General features: G+C 33.3%; 1 protein-coding gene across 1 annotated transcript; it reads left to right on the top strand.

Annotated features, from left to right (window-relative positions):
- The first annotated feature begins 3,773 nt into the window (after positions 1 to 3,773).
- Positions 3,774 to 11,332, top strand: LOC144547218 (ubiquitin carboxyl-terminal hydrolase 9-like). Its single transcript, XM_078295809.1, has 13 exons — positions 3,774 to 4,142; positions 5,536 to 5,748; positions 6,064 to 6,208; positions 6,320 to 6,379; positions 6,542 to 6,634; positions 7,195 to 7,623; positions 7,862 to 8,002; positions 8,111 to 8,281; positions 8,393 to 8,650; positions 8,891 to 9,039; positions 9,141 to 9,794; positions 10,178 to 10,457; positions 10,857 to 11,332. Exons 1-13 carry the CDS (start codon positions 3,994 to 3,996, stop codon positions 11,037 to 11,039), a joined length of 2,925 nt encoding a protein of 974 aa, XP_078151935.1. The 5' UTR covers positions 3,774 to 3,993; the 3' UTR covers positions 11,040 to 11,332.
- The last annotated feature ends 8,701 nt before the right edge of the window (positions 11,333 to 20,033 follow it).

The raw sequence follows: 20,033 nt of genomic DNA, 5'->3' as shown, positions 1-20,033 counted from the left end.
ATCTAAACCAGGTTATCTTGTTTCTTACCAGAAATACCCAAACTCGAAATCTCCAGAAACTTCTTTGAAGAATTAATTGCTTTCTATATCATACTGATATTCTTAAAAAAAAAATAATCCGATATAACTTTTTCTTAAAACAAAAAGTTTCTGATTCATAATTATAATTGTGATTTGTGACTCCAGAGCAGGGAGTATTCCCTGAACAAGCCTGTCATGGACAAACAAAAAGAAAATTCTGTGCTTAGGAACTTATTTCTTGTTTTCATACTTCTATTGATTGATTCGGAAATTATTGTCAAAATCAGCGTTGTAAATAACGGTATGCGGTCGTCGGACGGATGGAATACTGCCAAACGATTAATCGGTATGCGACCGATTAATCGGAATTAAGCAGATAATTTAACGTTTTTATTTAATTTATGTATATATATCATAATTTATTTAACTCAACAAATTTATCAAATAAACTTAATTTAACTTAGTTTAATTATTATAACATGACACTACGTTTATTTTTTTCTTAACGCATACACACTTTAAATATTTAAGTAACATATTTATTTAATGAAAAAATAAATTCAAGAATTAGACTTTTTCAAATACTAGTAACATATTATTTAAAGAAATGAAACATTCCAACATAAAATCACTAAATTTAGTTTATGATAATAGCTTAGTTTCATAAATCATTATGTTGTACTAATTAAAAAAATTATACCAGTAATTAGTAAGAAAAATATATAGTATATAAATAATAGAAGAATTAATCAATTTCAAAGTAAGAAGAAAAAACATATATAAAAAAATATTGAATGTATATCCAAGCACAAATAAAACTACAATACATGATTTATAAAACTTATTATCACACACTATCACAGAAAGAAAAAGATCAATGTGAAAAATAAATATATACTGGAATAAACTAGAATAAACAAAAATAAACAGGAATAAACAATAAAACAACCGATTAATCGTTTTCGTCCGCAAACACGCATCCGTTAAGTTTAATCGTAACGGGTTGACCACCGTTAATGATTAAACGACCGTTAAGATCTTTTTTACAACACTGATCAAAATGACTAAATATATGCATTATTAGGAGGATTCTATATTTCTATCCCTACATATTATTCATACAATTAACTTCAATAAATATTGAATTATTTTATAAAGAGTAATGTTAAAATGTCTCGTTATTTCTGTACCCTAATTATATCCCACATTTTTATTTTCAAGTCAAAATAATTAATCCAAATCGCTAAATATGATCTTCATATAAAAATTTGCTTGGAGACTAAATTTTATAATTTTTAATATTTTTATTTATTTTTTTAAATAGATACAAAATTACTATTCTCAGAAAACTCTGAACTACAAAAAATCAGTGATTTTGTGTTTATTTGAAGTTAGTAAAAAGAATTGAAAAAAAAATATAAAATTTAGTTTCAAAACACATTTTAATATAAAAATCATATTAAACAGCTAATAAGTTAATATCAATTATTTAAATTTTAAAAACAAAAATAATAATACGGTATATTATTGAAGCACGCTAGCAATAAGATTCTTTAACCCTATTATTTTGTAAATTATTGGCGCGTTTATGTTTGTCTTTACGTGCACACACACAATAACACGCCGGTCTTGTTAAAAGACTTCTCCATTTAAAATATCCTCGTCCGTCTTTGTACCGCTGTACGAATTATGACCGCGTATTGCTAAAATGAACTCGGATCAAGATCCAAAAACGACCTTAGTTGACTTTTTTCAGGTACATTTGACCGAATTCGTATCCTCTAAGATATCTCAAACTTTTCGTGACTTTATGGAAAATCTCAACCGTTTAAATACGCTCTGCACGACTATCAAAGCACACATAATAATGACCCCTACATCTCCCCCGAATAGGCACCGGACACGTCGGTCACGCTAAAGTTGAGATATCTCAGAGGATAGGCACTCCATTTGACCCGCGTTCATCTCCTCTGCATTAACTAAAAAAAAAGGAATATTTTGAGTTAATGAATCTGAACCGTCTGATTTTAAACGGAAACAATCCGACCACTGCTTATGATACAGGAGGCCTTTAATATTAGTGTGGATTCAGTATGCACGAATCTTAAAGCAGATTGGATGGTCAGTATTCATTAACTAAAAAGATTCCCTTTTGAGTTAATGCAGAGATACGAATTCTCAAAATTTGACCAACTACGTTGCGTAGCATATTTGACCAAGTAATGCGATTTTTGTGTTTGGAACCAAAGAACAAGACGTTACCGAGAAAAAGGTCCAAAACTGGAAAGAGAAATATAATAAAAAATAATAATTAGGAGAGTGCTATTTGAATATAATTTTTTTTATTATTCAGATATCCAAGAATATTATTTCTCTTCTATATCAACTTTGTCATTAATATTTCTTTCAATTATTATTTTAAATTAAGTTACGCTAGTGATAAAGCAAATATTTCACATATTACTAATGTAGGCTGATCTTATATATTGATGAAAATTGTAAATAAAAAATGCAATTTTTTTTGGCTTTGACCCATATAGTCATTATTACAATATAAAACACAGGTTTCTTTATCTTAATTTTTTTTTTTTATATATATCAGCGTGAACAACTGAACATACAATCTCCATAAAAATGGTATTATCTATTAGAATTCTGAAATAAGAATACTTACAAAAATATAAAACGTTAATTAACTTCTTAGTCAGTCAATAAAAACACATGATTTTTGACGTAAGAGATTATGAGTTCGAAATTTAAATGAAAAAAAATCTCTATTATAACAATAAGAGTATTAAATAGTTGGGTGACCTGACATCCAATCTTCATTAACGTTGGAACTTGCAAAATTTGACCATTTTTATTGCTATGCTAATATTTTTTTTTATCAAATGGAGAAGAATTGTGTATACATAAAATAGAGTAGAACTAGGGTGTTCTTAAGCTCACCAAAGTGTTTGGTGAGCTTGTCTCCAAAATCCATCAAATTGGTTTCAAATGACGAATCCGAACCGTTAGAACCTGCCTATTTTACGTGTGATGCGTCTACATGTGTAATTTTGGAACTTTCGAATTAGTTTAGTATAAAGTCAAGCGGTCAAAACATGTTCAAAAAATGAATGCACTAAAATTAATTTATTAACCTTCTAATTTTGACAAATTGACTTTATACTAAACTAATTCGAAAGTTAAAAAATTTCACATGTAGACGCATCACGCGTAAAATAAACTGGTTCCAACGGTTCGGATTCGTCATTTGAAACCGATTTGACGGGTTTTAGAGTCAAGCTCACCAAACACTTTGGTGAGCTTAAGAACACCCTAGTTCTACTCCATAAAATATAGGTCATAACTTAAGATAGGAAAGCATTTACATATATTTCAATTACTAATTAAGAAAATTTCTATAAAACTTTTAAAAATATAGAATTTAGACGCTCAAAATAGTTGATTCATGTCATTTATAGGTAAAATAGAGTTTGGACCGCTGAAAATAGTTCAACCCTAGTACGAAGGCGGTAAAATGAACGAAAGCGTCAAGTTTCTGGTTTTGCCTCTTCGAGTGCGTATCCTCTGAGATATCTCAACTTTTGCGTGACCAACGTGTCCGGTGCCTATTCGGGGCTGATGTAGGGGGTCAGTATTATGTGTGCTTTGAGATTCGTGCAGTACGTATTTAAACGGTGGGGATTTTCCATACAGTCACGCAAAGTTTGAGATATCTCAGAGGATACGAATTCTTGCCTCTTCTAGGGTACTACGAGTCATCTAGAAGGTCCGGAACGGGTATCTAAACGTCGGGGTCCAAAAGCCGATTGATCTTTCCTCTTGATTCATCCCTTCCTTGCATCTCTGTCTATTTCCCTGAGACCACCTCCTCCGCACGCTTTCTTTCCTCTCCTCTCCTCTCCGTCAAAGCGATTCAAATCGCCGCTCTCTCTCTCGCGCGCGATCGAATCTGGTGAAATCAACATGACGATTCCTAACTCGGAGGGGTTTCTCTCCGCGGCCAGTTGCTTGCCCTGCACTCCTGAGGAGGAGAAGGAGATCGTCGTCGGCCTGATCAAGGAGGCGGATTCTAACATGAAGGATGGCGATCTGTATTACCTAATATCTCACAGGTCAATTTCTTGGATTCTTTAGATCTTTTTTATTCATTTGAGGTGCGAATCATGGTTATTAGCTCGTATCGATTAATGCCCCTGGTTTAATAACTTTTGGGCTCGTTATGTTAAATTTTGGAGGGAAAAAATTAATACTTATGGCATTTCCACTGGAAAATTCCGATTCCCGAACATATCATGAATTGTAGGTTACTGACATTATCTTTACCTGATTTTCAGTTTCTGAACCTAGGATAAATTAATCGTCACTTGACATTATGTTTAGCCGATTCATGTCTCCTTGTTCTTGTTTTATTATCTAAATCGCTGCTTGCTTCAAAATTATGGTTGAGAGATGTAAAAAACAAGATTTTGTAAAGCAGAGAGTGATTAGAAAAATCTTGAAAAATAGAAATCCTGCAAATTTCGTTAGCTGTTCACAAATGAATAAATAATGCGGGCCACACTTTTTAAGGAGGCACTTACATCTATTAATTAATTATTAGATTGCAGCTCTTTAACAGTTTAATCAACAGTCTTTATAATGAGAACAGTATACACTACCTGATATCAACCTCGGGGCCGCAATCATACAATGCGGGGTTTCCATTTTCCAAAATTTCTCAATTAGGTGTATTTCAAAGCATGGCGATTTCCTTGCATACTCATGCATTCTCTGGAATTCCTCTCTGACGGCTCTCTCTTTTAAACTAATCACATAAAACCAACTTTCTCAAGAGTTTAAATCAGTCATGTAATGGAAGTCCAAATTAGAGATTTAACCTAAGAAGAAGAAGATTAATACCAAGTATTTGGGTTAGAAAGATTGATGTTTTTTTGGCAGCCGTTCATTAGACAAGGAGTAACATGGCCTTTGTGGCATAAAATTTTTATTAGATAATTTGAATCAATTTTCCATATAGGTCAGATTAAATACTCTTCAACTGCAATGGTTGCTTAAAATCCAGCCCGTCCATTTGAAATTGGAGAGGTAAGGTCAGATTAGAACAAGGTCCTAGCAATTGCAAGTGTGAATCATACCAGGTTGTTGTAATTATACTTCTTAACTTAGTTAACCTCCTTTCCTGTACTAGACCTGATGTTCATTACCAAACCAATACTATTGTTCTTAGAACTACACCTTATTTTGGATCATGATTCTTTCCCAGCTATGGATGGAGTAAATCAACTTAATAGCCAGGTAATTAATGGGACAATACCTGAGCTGACTAGACCTGTATTATAAATCCTGTTTTATTTTAGGGTTGTATGTGTTGTTTCATTGCTTTATTATGATTTTATCCAGCCTATAGTACAAAAGTTAAAAGCGGAACTAAGCACCTCTTAAGCATTTATTTTAGAAAACTATTAACATCCTAGACTTTCTCACATGTGATTGGCTATTGCGCAGTTGGTGGATGAACTGGAAATCATACGTGGGGTTTGGTATTTCTGCTGCTATCACTGAGAACGGGACTCACAATGACCCTAGGCCGGGAGAAATTGACAACTCAAAGCTAGTTTCGGAAGGAACAAGTAATGGTCTTGAACTTCAGAGGAACTTGCAAGAAGACTTTGATTATACCTTGGTACCCCATGAAGTATGGATCAGGCTCCATGAATGGTAATTTCTTAATCAACTTCTCTGATCCATATCAACAAAAAAAAATACAGGCTTCTAAGGTATTTAAAAAGCGTGCATTGTCTTTATTTAATAGAATGTTGTGGTTGTTTGTAATCCTGGGCACTTGTTTTTCTATGGTTGTGAAATTCCGCAACAAATTAGGAAATCATTTAACTTTATGGGTTCTAAGTTTTTTGTCTTTGGTACACCTAGGCACTTATGCTACATATTCTAAAGCAATTTATATAAGCATTGTTGGTTAGTGCTGTAGGGAAATTAGTCTTCTTAAAATAAATTTGTTGAACTTTGTTGTAGGTATAAAGGCGGTCCAGAGATAGCAAGAAGGGTTATTTCTGATGGTGAAAGTAGAAAGTTTAAAGTAGTGGAGGTTTATCCACTTTCGCTTCGAGTAACTGATGAACAAGGCAGTTTAGGAACAACTGTTCAAATTAGTCGAAAGGTTTTTAAAGTTTTTCACTTCATTAAATTTTTAATAATTTGTTGCATTGTAAGCTTAAGATGATACACGGACATTTTGATTAACGCGGACAAAGTGTTTTTCATAATTCAGGCAACAGTAGGTGAGCTTTACAGGACAGTGTGCTCTGTTCTTGGTGTAGATCAGGAAAAGGTACTTTAATGATTTATAAAATATTAAAATTGCAATATTAATGTATCTTGCAGGTTCTTTTTTTAATTGGCCCTTTTCTACTAGTTAAATTTAATATTATTAATTTTTTAAATATGGTGAAAACTAGATGTATTGATAGCACGTGGATACTGTAAATTTTAGGTTGAACTTTATGATAACTACCTAAGTTGTGGAAATAAGCTCGAGAACCTTGATGTAACTTTAGAACATGCTGGTCTTCAAATGGATCAGGAGGTAACTTCTCTTATTGATATCATACTATATTATTGACTACCATTAGCCCTTTTCTTTGTTGCAAAGATACACCATTTTTTGTATTTTTCAAGAAGCACCGCAATGTACGTATAATAATTGTTCCAAACAGATTTGTCAAATTGTCTTAGATTTCGGGGAATGTAGAAAGTTTTCCTTATTGACAAGAATATAGGGCTAGAATTTTCAGAGACGAAACAACAGTAAAATAGAAGGGCGGGCTTGAAAAGGAAATAATTTGGATTACAGAGTTGAATAGATACTTCTAGTTTTGATTTTGGAGTGTAAACATTAAATAGGTCTCTTGAGTATAATAGATTTATGAGTATAATAGACTTTAAGGCAAATTAGTCCTTTACATCATTTATTCAACAACTCGGTATCAGTAAAGGTCAGTGGTGGGTTTCATTCTTCCTAATATTATTATTTACTGCATGTTTGTGCAAATGAAATAACTGAGTGGTGGGTTTCATTCTTCCAAACGCCTTTCTTTTACAATGTAACAACTTGTTTTTAATGTTATTTCTTATTTTTGCTTTCAGATTCGTTTGGCGCAAAAGAAACTTGAATTGAGCCCGTGGCCTTCTTCCAGTTCAGGCATGGACTCCACTGGTAACAGCATGGCTGTCATTGCACTAGAACCCCCGACATCACCTCTCTCTATAGCTGGTGGCCCCTCGCTGTCAAATGGATTTTCAGCTGGTGGGTTTGGGTCGAAATATTTGCAACCAACAAGCTTCAGTTCTCCAAACCGGGAACATGACCTTGAGGATGCTTACAGTTGTGGTCTTGGATCAAGTAATGGAGGTGGAAAGACAGATGGTCGAGGTTTAATGGGGTTGCACAACTTGGGCAACACATGCTTTATGAACAGTGCCTTACAGTGTCTTGTGCACACACCTCAGCTGGTCGATTATTTCTTGAAGGATTATACCGAGGAAATAAATAAGGATAATCCTTTGGGGATGCAGGTATTTTCAAATTTTGTTTTCTTTCTATTTTTACCATTAACCTTTCATTGTTGGTAGAATGATGGCAGTTGGTGCTACCGTGCTATTGTTTTCCTCTTCACATTCCAAGATTCTTCATATAACTCTGTTCCTCCCCTTTTCGATTGTTGACCTATAACTGTCTCAAATTCTAAATGGGAAAAAAATATATAACTGTCCAATTAGAAAAAAAGAGAGATTAAAACAGTTTCTAAAACAGGGTGAGTTAGCAGTGGCATTTGGAGAGTTGCTAAGGAAACTTTGGTCGGCAGGCCATGCCCCTGTAGCCCCACGCAATTTCAAGGGCAAGCTTGCTCGATTTGCTCCTCAGTTCAGTGGCTACAACCAGCATGACTCTCAGGTTTTTGTTTTTCCATTATCATAGTTTTTTATATTCAATTTTTATTCATCATGATGACAACCTGGGTGCTCTTACAATTAACAAGGTATTACATTGCACTATTATTAGGAGCTACTTGCTTTTTTGTTGGATGGGCTGCATGAAGATCTAAATCGTGTGAAAAAGAAACCCTACATTGAAATAGGAGATTCAGATGGCCGTCCAGATGAGTTGTTTGCTGAAGAGTGCTGGAGGAACCATAAGGCTCGCAATGACTCCATTATTGTAGATGTTTGTCAGGTAATGTTTTTTTTCCTCTCAGAAATGTCTTATTCCAAATGGAAAACTGAAAGTTACCATTTTTTGTGAAGTAATCTGAGTTTGTAGCCATGAATTGTTCACTATTTACAGGGACAATACAAGTCAACTTTGGTGTGTCCATTGTGCAGCAAAGTGTCTGTTACATTTGACCCGTTCATGTACTTATCTCTTCCTCTGCCGTCAACCGTGACTTGTTCCATAACAGTCACCATCTTCAGTGGCTCTGGCGATGCTCTCCCAATGCCCTTCACCGTAACCGTTCCCAAGGCTGGTTACATTAAGGACATCTCTATTGCTCTAGCCGCTGCATGCGGCTTAAAGAATTCTGAGTCCCTTCTCCTAGCAGAGGTATGTACACCTTCCTTCTCCTTTTTTTCTTTTCCTGTTGTGTATCGATGTATGTTGCATATCTGATTAATATTACTTGGTAGTTTGCAATAGCGGAGTTACTTTTAAAGATCGAAGGCCAACTCAATCGCTCATTCAGAAATTTTTCCATTAGTACATAGTCATAGATGTCGAGTTTACGTTCCTGGCGGGTTTTCCATTGCTGTTCATTTTTGGTTAATTATATTTGTCTAATCGCAGGTCTATGATCATAAAATCTTCCGCTACATTGAGAATTCATTCGAGTCACTTTTGGGCATAAAAGATGAGGATTTAATTGTAGCTTACAGGCTTCCTGCAGGCCATGAGAAACTACTCAGACTGGAGATAGTGCACCAAAGAGCTGATCGGTGGGCTAAAAAATCACATTTTATTGTATCACTTACATTAAACTTGGGACCATGGTCATGATGTCATGTAATGAGTTTCATAACCTTTTTGTCTTGTGCAGATTGGAATCAGAACAGTATAATCACTTCTCACGTAAACTTATGGGATCACCATTGGTGACCTGTATCTCTCCTGACCAAACATCCCTTGCTGATGTACATGCTGCTGTAGATGCTGTTCTTAAACCTTTTGTTCGCACAAAAGTGTATCCAACTAATGGTAACTGCAGCGACCAGAAAAATCCTTCTGACAGTGGACCCAGCCTAGACTCGATTGTGCTGAATGATTGGGAGAGGGGGGCATCTACATCCGACAGCATGGAGGTTGATCAAGACCAGGTAGTAGTAGATATAAACTTAGAGGAAGAAGTCATAGAACCATCTGATCAAGAGGAAGAAGAAGAAAAAGGAGAGGTGTCAGAGTTGAAGTATCCATTCATCCTTTCCTTAACAGATGACAAGGGCGTGGGAAGGAAACCCTTAAACCCAGATGAAAATGAAAAGAATCTATTTGACCGGAGCTCAGGATGTGTGAGGCTGATGATGGACTGGACAGAAAGAGAAATGGATAAATATGATGTGAGCTATATGGAGAAACTCCCTGAGGCATTCAAGACTGGGTACATGTCGAAGAAAACTCGTCAAGAGGCGGTCACTCTTTTCTCATGTCTGGATGCCTTCCTCAAGGAGGAGCCACTTGGCCCAGATGATATGTGGTAAGTATTGATATCCTTTTATAGAAGCAAGCTACTAGCTTGTCTGCATTATTGTCACTGCTATGGAAATTTCAAAGCTAGCTTTTCCTTTCATTATGTTTCTGCATCCCCCACTGTTAGATGATCTCTGAACCTTCATTTATTTGCTAATTAATTTTAGTTAATTATCTCCATTAAGTTTCCTGTATCTTTGTGTATGCAAATCCTAATATGATGTGCATTTAAGAAACTGACAGGTAAAGTCTTGATTTGAAGTGTCTGTTACATACTTTTTATTTATTTTTCTTTCTAGCAATCAACTTTTAGTATCAACTGCATGCTCAGTATTGACTTCTAGTATTTTCTGTCTCTATGGTTATGTGATGGATGATGTATATTGTCAGGTACTGCCCCAAGTGCAAGGAGCACAGACAGGCAACAAAGAAGCTTGATTTGTGGAGGCTTCCAGAGATCTTAGTTGTGCACCTAAAACGTTTCTCATACAGCCGCTATATGAAAAACAAGCTGGACACCTTCGTCAACTTCCCAATACGAAATCTTGACCTAAGCAAGTATGTAAATCCCGCAGTTGCAGACCCCACTCAGTTGTATACATATGAGCTGTATGCAGTGATAAACCATTATGGGGGACTAGGTGGTGGCCACTACTCTGCCTATGCTAAGGTACAAGTGAATCACAGTGTGCTTGATTTTGTACTTGGCTTTTAGGTCCTTGTGAATTAATATATTACTGTCAGTTTTAATTTGAAAAAGATTAATTGTGCTATCCTTAGAGTGATATATGGTCATCTATACACCTTAAATTAAAAGAAATCTTTCTTGGCTCTTAAGTAACTGAACTGTCCTGCCTAGTTCTACCGAATGTATCACAGCACACCCCCTTTTATTTGGCCTGTGGTATTTTGATATCTTGCAGGGGTGCCCATGATTATTTCCTCCATGGGAATAATCAATAATACTTAATTGTACCTTTTTTCATTGGGATTTTTACAGCCTTTGGGCTAAGGACTTGCAAAATTGACTAATGTTTACTCTTGTTCTTTTTCTTTTGGCATCTTTTAGATGGTGGAAGACGATATCTGGTACCATTTTGATGACAGCCATGTCTCAATAGTATCGAGTGAGGAAGATATTCGTACATCAGCTGCATATGTCTTGTTTTACAGACGTGTCCCATCAGGAAATTCTGAGACTACATATAGTAGCGACTCCTCATCGCCTTCCACTTGGATTCCCATTTCCTGAAAAGGTTTAGGTTTTGAAAAGTTGTTGGGTTCACCATTATGGATAATATGAGGGCCTGAGGTGGAATATTATTGAGTAGTTTTGAGGGGCATTCTTTCTTTTTCGCTATTTTTTTTTGTTCCTTTTTCTATAATGTGGGGGGAATTGGTTTTTGGGTAGATAACGAGTAATTGGTTAAATGTTTTTTGATGTGTTCATCCTTTGCAAAGATCATGCTGCGGTGAATGCTTGTTTTGGTATCATGTGAAACTTTATTGCAGGTTAATACTAATGGAGGAATCTTGGTATTGTTACTGTGATGTGTAGACCGGCTTCTCACTGTTATGTTTTTCTTTAGAGATTGGAGCCTTTATTGACATTTCTAACTCTTCGGTATAAGATCCTTAAATCAAATTTTCTATGAATTGCAATGATTTAGACCGCATGGATTATATTTTACCACTGTTGTGTAAGCGTATTTGCAGTTAGGAATGATTTAGACCAAGTGCAATGATTTAGATCTAGTGCAATGATTCAGACCGCATGAAAATAATAACTGCCATGTTAATAAAACGTCATTCGCTTTGTGCATATGAAAATTATTGCATGGAGAATACATGTACACCAACAGTAGGAGGTATACTAGAATTATTCTGTCCAATTCTTTTTTACCTTGTACTTGGAAAAAATCATGAAATAAACGTGTAAACGAATTAAGGACAGAAAAATAAAATAGCGGTTAAAGACATCAGGTGTGAGTTTTTTTTAGCACAATTTAAACTTTATGTACATGTATATCAGTATAGAGATAGATGTACATGTACACACATATATGTACGTGTATGTACATATAATGCGCTTGGAGATCACAATCTACATTTGTTGGAAATTTTTTACTACCTTTTTAGAATGTTTGAAAAATCACTTTATTTTATTAAATAAAAATAATAATTTTTTTTAAAAACAATGGTTTTAAAAAATTCTAAAAAGTAGTAAATAATAAAAAAAATGATCTCCAAAAATATTTTAAAATGGAGATAATGTTAAGTCCTAAGGAAGCTTAAGGAACCGGTGTTCGGTAAGCTAAAGGAAGGGTCAACGGATTAAGGAAGCTAAAGGAAGCTAAAGGAGGGGGAAAGGTGCCTTAAGGAATGGGCAGCGGATTAAGATCTGGACAAAAGGAGGCTAAAGGAGGTAAGCTTAATCCGTACTAAGGAACCGGTGTTCGGCAGGATTAAGCGGCTAAGAAAGCTAAAGGAGGCTTAATCCTGTCCAACCGAACAGCCCTGGATCCATGAATAAATTACGGGCTTTTATACCCATTAAATTTTTAAACCCGAGAAAGAGAACAAAAAATGTGGATCAATATCTTCTCAAGCACATGAAGATACAATTATGAAACAATGATCTGGATTTAATCGCAATCGGATTAAAAAAAATCAGTGACATCTATTCTATAAACATAAGAGTCCATTTTGAGATTCGTGTCCAAATTAAATAACAGTTTGAATTTAGTCTACTCTCATGTAATATGAGATGATACAAATTAAAAAAAAAATGGAACCTGTTAAGTCAAATCTGACTACTCGAACTGAATCAGTACTAAGGACAAATATGAACCTGGCCATATTTAACGATATCTTATGCTTGTATAATTTTGGTAAACCAACCACACACCGCCTCAAAATTAATTTGCTAAAGTTTTGATAGTTGAATTTTATATATTGCTTAGTTAATAATTATTTTTCTTATTAGAAAATCCATTAAAAAGTGCAAGTTCGACAAAATATGACTACCGTTGGTATTCAATTACGAATCCCATACAAAATTTTAATTTTAAATTTTTAAATAAGTAGACAAATATGAAAAACTTTTCAAATTATATTTATATTTGTATTTAATTCTAAAATTTTAAATAAGTCAACAAATATTGAAAGATTTTTTTCCAATTATATTTATAGTTGTATTTAATTGTACGAGATAACTTTTTTAATAGTTTTATAAATGTATCTTTAATATTTTTAAGACGAAAGATGGGAGTCAAGTTCTTATGTTCCATTACAGGTATTTTTAATACTTATTTTTAAATAAAGATTTTTTTAATAGTTATTTGCAATATAATATAATTATTGATTTTCTCTAGTTTCTCATTATGAAAGTTAGAAATATGTATAAAATTATATATATAATTATGAGAAATATATTTTTATCAAGTTCGTTTATTAGAATAAAATGGACTTATTTAATAACAAATATTAACGTTTTGTAATATATAATAAGTTACTGTCAACATCATTTATATAGCTGAATAAGGAACTATATAAATAAGAAATAAATAACATTTGCATGACAACATGCAAAACCTCTTCCCCCCACCCCCGCTCTTTCTGTCACCAACATGCAAAATTTCTCAAAAATACTAATTGAAAAATAAAGATTAGTCAATGTCTCTTGATATTAAATTTGAAATGCACATATGTCAGATCTTACCATGAAAATATGATATGCTTTAGACCATGAAAAATAAAAATAATAATGATGACGGTAACAATAAGTTGGAGATCTAAGTTTTTGAAAACAAGTACTACAGAATTTCAATTTTTTTTACTTAAATTTTATAATCTCCATCCATTTTAATTTAATGAAAGAAAAAAATTTGAGAATTAAGCTTTTACAATACTTATAACACATTAATTGGAAATAATAAAAATTCAGACATAAGATCACTAAAATTTATTTACAATGAAAATTTAATTTTTAGTTTGAATGTTTTATACTTGTGCAAATAACAATAATAATAATAATAATAAGTAAAAAAATGGAAAATGAAATATACAAGAATTAATCTCCTTTCAAGTTAACAAAAAGACAAAAATACATACAAAAAATATTAAATACATCAAACTAACAAAAATTATAATATATGATTTATTATAATTATTATCACATACATGCGTGTGTTTTCGCGAGTGAGGCCATCACAAGAGAGGCAAACACGCAATTTCTAAGAGGAAGTTTGCATTTCAAAACAAGAATATACATAGTACATGGCATTTGAAGTATCAGAATGAAGGTCTTACAAGAGCCTGCATAGTTTGTGTGTTTGGATGAAACAAAGAATAGCTCGGAATAGCTCGCTAACTCTAAATTTGGAATAGTCGCTAATCCAACATTTCATAGGAATAGCGGAATAGCAGCTAACCCGAGCTATTCCTTGTGTTGAGAATAACGTTTTTTTTCACCCAAACATGAAATAGTGAGAATAGCTTGCTAGGAATAGCAGCTATTTCTGAGTTAGCGCTATTCCTATGTTATCCAAACGTACCCGCAAGCCAAACAAAATGATTGAGTAATTAGAGAAGGATTATTCATCATTAATTGTAATTTCAAAGAGATTTGGAAAATTATTGGAATGTTTTTGCTTTGTCGCATTTTTAGGATATATAAAACATTTATATTTTGAGGGATGAAAGATGTTTACTAGTCTATCCACAATATTCGCTTGAATATATATATATATATATATTTTAAGTAAAGTTGAAGATCAAGTAATCCAATTATTTAATATTTTTGTTTTAGAACAAATGATTTATCCCATCTGAATTTCTAATCCATAACTTCTTACACAGAGACCATATACATTTGTCACTATACCAAAGACTAGTTCTTGAATATACGATATTTTAGAAGTCAACCTAAAATATGCTTGCCACCTGAGCTATTAGTTGTTCCGTAAAATGTTGAAATATTGAAAAACAACTTTCTAATTGACAAAAAGCATTTACATTTTTTGAATCGTTATTTTTTTTTAATGATTTTTATGTTGTGATTACTTGACATACTCAGTTTCTCACAGACAAGTTTAGAAAGTTTTTTCATTAATGCAAGAAATAATTAAGGATGTCTGATATATATTGCATCCGATTTGACGTATCATATTCAAGAAGACTATAAAACAAAAAAAAATATAAAAGAATTTCCTTGAAAAAGAGAATTGGGCCTCATGCACAATTTCCTCGCTGTAAATAATTTCCTAATAAAATTTCTTCGGCCATCCGGATGTTGGGTTTCATGCTAGAATAACAAGGGTGTATAATTTACTGGAAAATATGCCCATGGATCAAATGTAGTTGGAATGAATTTTGTGAAATTACAGAAATCGGATAGGAATATATATGCAACATTGAGGCTATTTATTAGTTTCTTTATTTTCAAAATTTAAATAGTTGATCTGAACTATTTAACATAATCTTCATATGAAAATGTACTTACATAGTTGATTTTACAAATTTTTTTTAGAATTTTGTTACTATTTTCTTAGATAGCTACAAAATTATTTTATCTAAATCTTTTGAATGGTCTAGAATGTTTAATTAGATTAAGTGAATTTCTATCTATATAAATAAATAGTAACAATTTTTTTAAAAAGATAAAATTTGATCTACAAGTACATTTTCATATGTAAATCATGTTGAACGGTTCAAATCGAATGTTTAGATTTTGATAACAGAAATATTAATTCATATTACAGACCTATGTATTGCACGCCTCACTCTATATATGCAATATGTCCCTTTTGTTTTGCAAATAAAAAATAATATGGACACCATCAAAATCTATAAATTCTAACAATTGAAAATTGGTTCTTTGAAACATGTTGTTCCTTGATTGTTTTCACAAATGTGGTGCTTTTCAGCAAAATTTTTTGTTAAAATTTAAGTGTTTAACGACATGCTGGTCATGCATGTGAGATTACGCGCGCCTTATGAATCTTTTTGTGGAACTAAAGATTTAAATTTGCTTAAAAAAAGGGTTTGAGATATTGCGCTCTCTTAAAATTATATGAATTATTCTTACGTTAACGGGATAACCAAATAGTATTATGGGTCCATTTACTGGTAAATTATTGGCACGAAGTAGCGAATAAATGTTCTATATACAAACAATGCTCTTAAAAAGTCAGACAATTGTTTTACCTTTTCTTTTGCACCCAACAACTTCCTTTGACCGTGCTACCGAAAGTGGAACCTTTGATTTATGTCAGAAATCATCATACAGATACAGAGAGAGAAGAGGTAGTTGGTAGTTTGGTACGAATCCGTCTCACCCCAGGTACCTGAGGTGTAAATGGTGAATCTAGACTGTTCATTCACTTGACACGAATCTTAAAGCAAGCCCCCTACAGCCTCAACAGCCACCGGATTGAGTTTGGCCTGAATAAAATTAATATGGACCGTCCATTTGTTTCAATTGCACCTCAGGTACCTGGGGGACACCCGGACACGGACTCGTTTGGTACTATATTAATATTAGTATATTACTGCTCTTCAATCTAGGACAGTTTCCCTTGACCCTTGCACCTTAATTAACTATTGTTTTTTTTTTTTTTTTTTCTGATTCCTAATTAATATGATGGGATTCTTTTCCTAAAATTTCAAGTGCAGGATACAATTATACAAACAATGATTAAAAATTTAGACTGTCAATTATGAAAGTCGTATGTGCGCGTCTGTCCATTATTTAACAACACGTATAAAGATGCATATGATTAATACAAAATTAATTATTTTACCTTTTCTGCCCCTATTTTCTAATTAATTGACTGGATATTTTCCGTAGTCCATTTTTGAAAAAGTAGTTAACATATTATTAATTCCTCGTGCCAAAGACCTGGTGTAGAGTACAAATTTTTTGTGATTATCCGTTGAAAATTCGCAATTGCATTTTTTTGTTTGTTAATATTTAATCTGAACAGCACTGTATAGGTGTAGGTGCGTTTGGATGCACTAGAGAATAGCTAGAATAGCTACTGTTGAGAATAGTAGCTTAAGAATAGCTAGAATAGTTACTATTTAAGAATAGCGTTACTCGGAGCTATTCGGAATGTTGTTTGGATTGAACATTTAGAATAGCGAGAACAGTGATTGAACATTTGAGAGAGTACGTTTGCTATTCCAACTTTTTGTAGGAATAACGAGAACAACGCTATTCTCGCTGTTCTTGAGTATGTTTGGATGGATCGAAACAGCACTATTCTCGCTGTTCTCGCTATTCTTGCTACATCCAAATCGTAATAATTTTATTTATATCCAAATCATGAAAGAAAGAAGGTCCTATTTAATAGCAAATTTGTGTGAAGGATAAAAATTAAATTAAAGCAGTACTGTGTGAAGGATAAAAAGTATTATTTCCAATAATATTTTGTCCTTGGCAAGACTTTGTCTTATATTACAAAATAGCACTATTCATAATAAAGTGTTAAAAATAAGAGTTGCCATGGTCCCCTAATAAATATTGCTTGACTTGTTATATATATCCTGTATATATTGATACCCTGCATCAATTAAATGTGAAAGTAATTAGCAAATCATTTGATTAATTCTTGAAAACTGACAAAAAAATATTCAAACATTAAAAAAATGGATGAAGAATCCAACATTCTCAAATTGTCTTAATATATATGATATATATACAATTGATTAATTGAGGACATTTATTTTGCATTTCAACCACACATTTTTTTTTCTCTATCACTTGGGTATCAACTTAATTATCTTATCCGCTAAATATAATTTTATCTTTTGGAGTTTTACCCTCCAGCAAGTTTGTAAGCAAGAGCAGGAAATGCAACCCAACAACATGATTGCAAACAAATAAGCCAACAAGACAACAACGCCAAATAAAGCTGCTCCCAAGTCCCAACCATATGATATTCCCTAGCTCAGCATGCAAAGGCAGCTTCATCTGCAAATCATGCATGTGTTTTGCTTTCTTGTTTTAAATGTTGAATATATTTGTTGTTGCAAGTAATTAGAGATAGTTATTTTTTATTTTATTTTTTTTGCTTTTCATTATATTTTTTGATAAATCGTAAAATTAATGTGCTGAAATTGCATACCTCAGTATTCTTTTTGAAAAAAAAAATAATTAGTATAAAACTACAAATTAATTACTATGCCAACACTTCATAATTAGTTCTCTCCCATATATATATATACTTCATTCATATGTCTTTTACAAAGAAATTTATTTTGTCACGCTCATGTATGTGTGCATATATATTGTCATCTCTTTTGCGTTGAGAATATATATATATATATAATAGGTGGAATGACAAATTAAACTAGAAAAAAGGTTTACAGAACCCAGGGGAAGGAAGCGAGATCGAGAGAGGCGTGCAACGTTAACCTTGCTCTAATTCTAAAGCCAACTCATAAGAAAATAATAATATGAAAAAGGAAAAAATGTGCCTTCACGTAGGATATTTTAATTTGAGAAAAGATAGCATAGGCCAGCCATGCATTCATCAGAGCTCCAGCCCTGCCCAACCCCATCGATCTCAACTGTTCTTAATTGTTATATATCCACACTAAGCTCTTCCACCCTCCTCTTTATAAGTTTTTTTAACAGATCCTCCCAATATATTTGCCTTTCACCTCCTATATATATATTCATCCGACATAAACATATTTGCGAACTTCTTTTAAAGATATGTCTTGAATTCTATCAAAATATTATTACATATACAAAAAGTAGTGCATTTTACTATAAAGAAACTAAAATGTTAATTTATCTTTAAATATTTATTTTGCTAAATTGTGTACTATTGATGATCTAAGAACAACGTGATAAATAACTGTTAACGGAATTACCTACTTAATTTCCTACTCAATTAGGGATCTATCTCTTTCCATTCCCTAAATTATTTTAGTCTCCAAAGCTCACTTTCTTAAGTTCTCTTTCCAAAGAATTGATAATATATTATTGAATACAATTTTTTTTTGGTTGAAAATCCGTAGGCAGTTTTATTGATAGAGAGTTACAAAATAGTTGTCACATAAGATTAGACAATCAATGTCTGTGAAAAACATACAGCTAACAAAACAAAAAACGCACAGGGGTATATGCATCTTGTGGACGCAAATTGATCATCCTTGCTTGATTAGATTGATAGGAACCTAGTGATGGTTTCCACTGTACGTATAACACAGTCGAGAAGGCACTGAATCCAAACCAGATCGGGAAATAAATCGACCGGACCAGGACAGTCACCCATCAGCTGAGAAGGCACTGAATCAAACCAGACCGGGATCAACCGGTTCAGGACAATCACCTCTAAACAGAGCGAGAAGAAGAAAGGCAGGAAGAGACGAGAAGCAACAGAAAACAACACACAACAACATCATCACAAAAACTGAACATTTATTTCATAATTTACATAAAGTAAATAAGGAGAAAGTAGTGCTACAGTAGCGCCATCGCTTCAAGAGACCAAGTGGCATTGAGGCGGCAGGGCAAGCGGCAAGGAGGCTGAGATGGGGGCGAGTATTGGTGACGGCGAGCTGGCAGTGGTGGTGGGGGGAATGATGGAGGGTGGGGAACGGGATTAGAAGCAGTGGAGGCAGAGGGGCGAGTAGAGACAACGGAGAGTAGGAGAGTAGGAGGTGGCGGTGGAGGAAAGCGAGGGGGGAGAGGGAAGGGCGACGATCTACTAGGGTTTTCGGTAGACTCTCAAAACAACGAACTTTTTTCTCAAATAGTTAACCTATTACAAAAACTGACATCTGGTTTCACTTATTGAATACAAAAATTAAAATAAGTCAATTTTTCCTAGAATTGCATTCAACAATTTTGGACACAAATATATATTTTTTTGAAATACTAAAGACACAAAAGAGTTGAATTAATAATTTAATATTTAAGATTTCTTTTTTACATCTTAGACATATCAAACAAAATTTCTTTAAATGAGGAGAAATGTGAAATCATATATGAATTGTTTGATTCAGTTAAATGATAAAGAAAAATAAAAACAAGACATATGGCAATATATTTAAGTTATGTGGCATTACAGAGAAAATTATGTAATTTCAAATAAAGAGATTGCATGATATACGATATTAAATAAAAGGAGGGGTCTTACCCGAAGTTTACAAATTATAATTAAAAGCAGCTATACTATAGACCAACTTGAGCCAGCTCTTAGGCCAGTCCTTCGTCTCTACGACTAGTCGT

This window comes from Carex rostrata, chromosome 31 (assembly GCF_964058835.1).
Source record: "Carex rostrata chromosome 31, lpCarRost1.2, whole genome shotgun sequence".
NCBI lineage: Eukaryota > Viridiplantae > Streptophyta > Magnoliopsida > Poales > Cyperaceae > Carex > Carex rostrata.
Note: the sequence above shows the minus strand (reverse complement) of the source record. Positions and strands in the feature narration are given on the sequence as shown.

Excerpts from the sequence above, each read along its gene's own strand:
- LOC144547218 (XM_078295809.1), top strand. The coding sequence starts at position 3,994 with ATGACGATTCCTAACTCGGAGGGGTTTCTCTCCGCGGCCAGTTGCTTG. Across the intron at positions 6,380-6,541 it reads TTGGTGTAGATCAGGAAAAG|GTTGAACTTTATGATAACTA; the intron begins GTACTTTAATGA and ends TGTAAATTTTAG. Across the intron at positions 10,458-10,856 it reads ACTACTCTGCCTATGCTAAG|ATGGTGGAAGACGATATCTG; the intron begins GTACAAGTGAAT and ends GGCATCTTTTAG.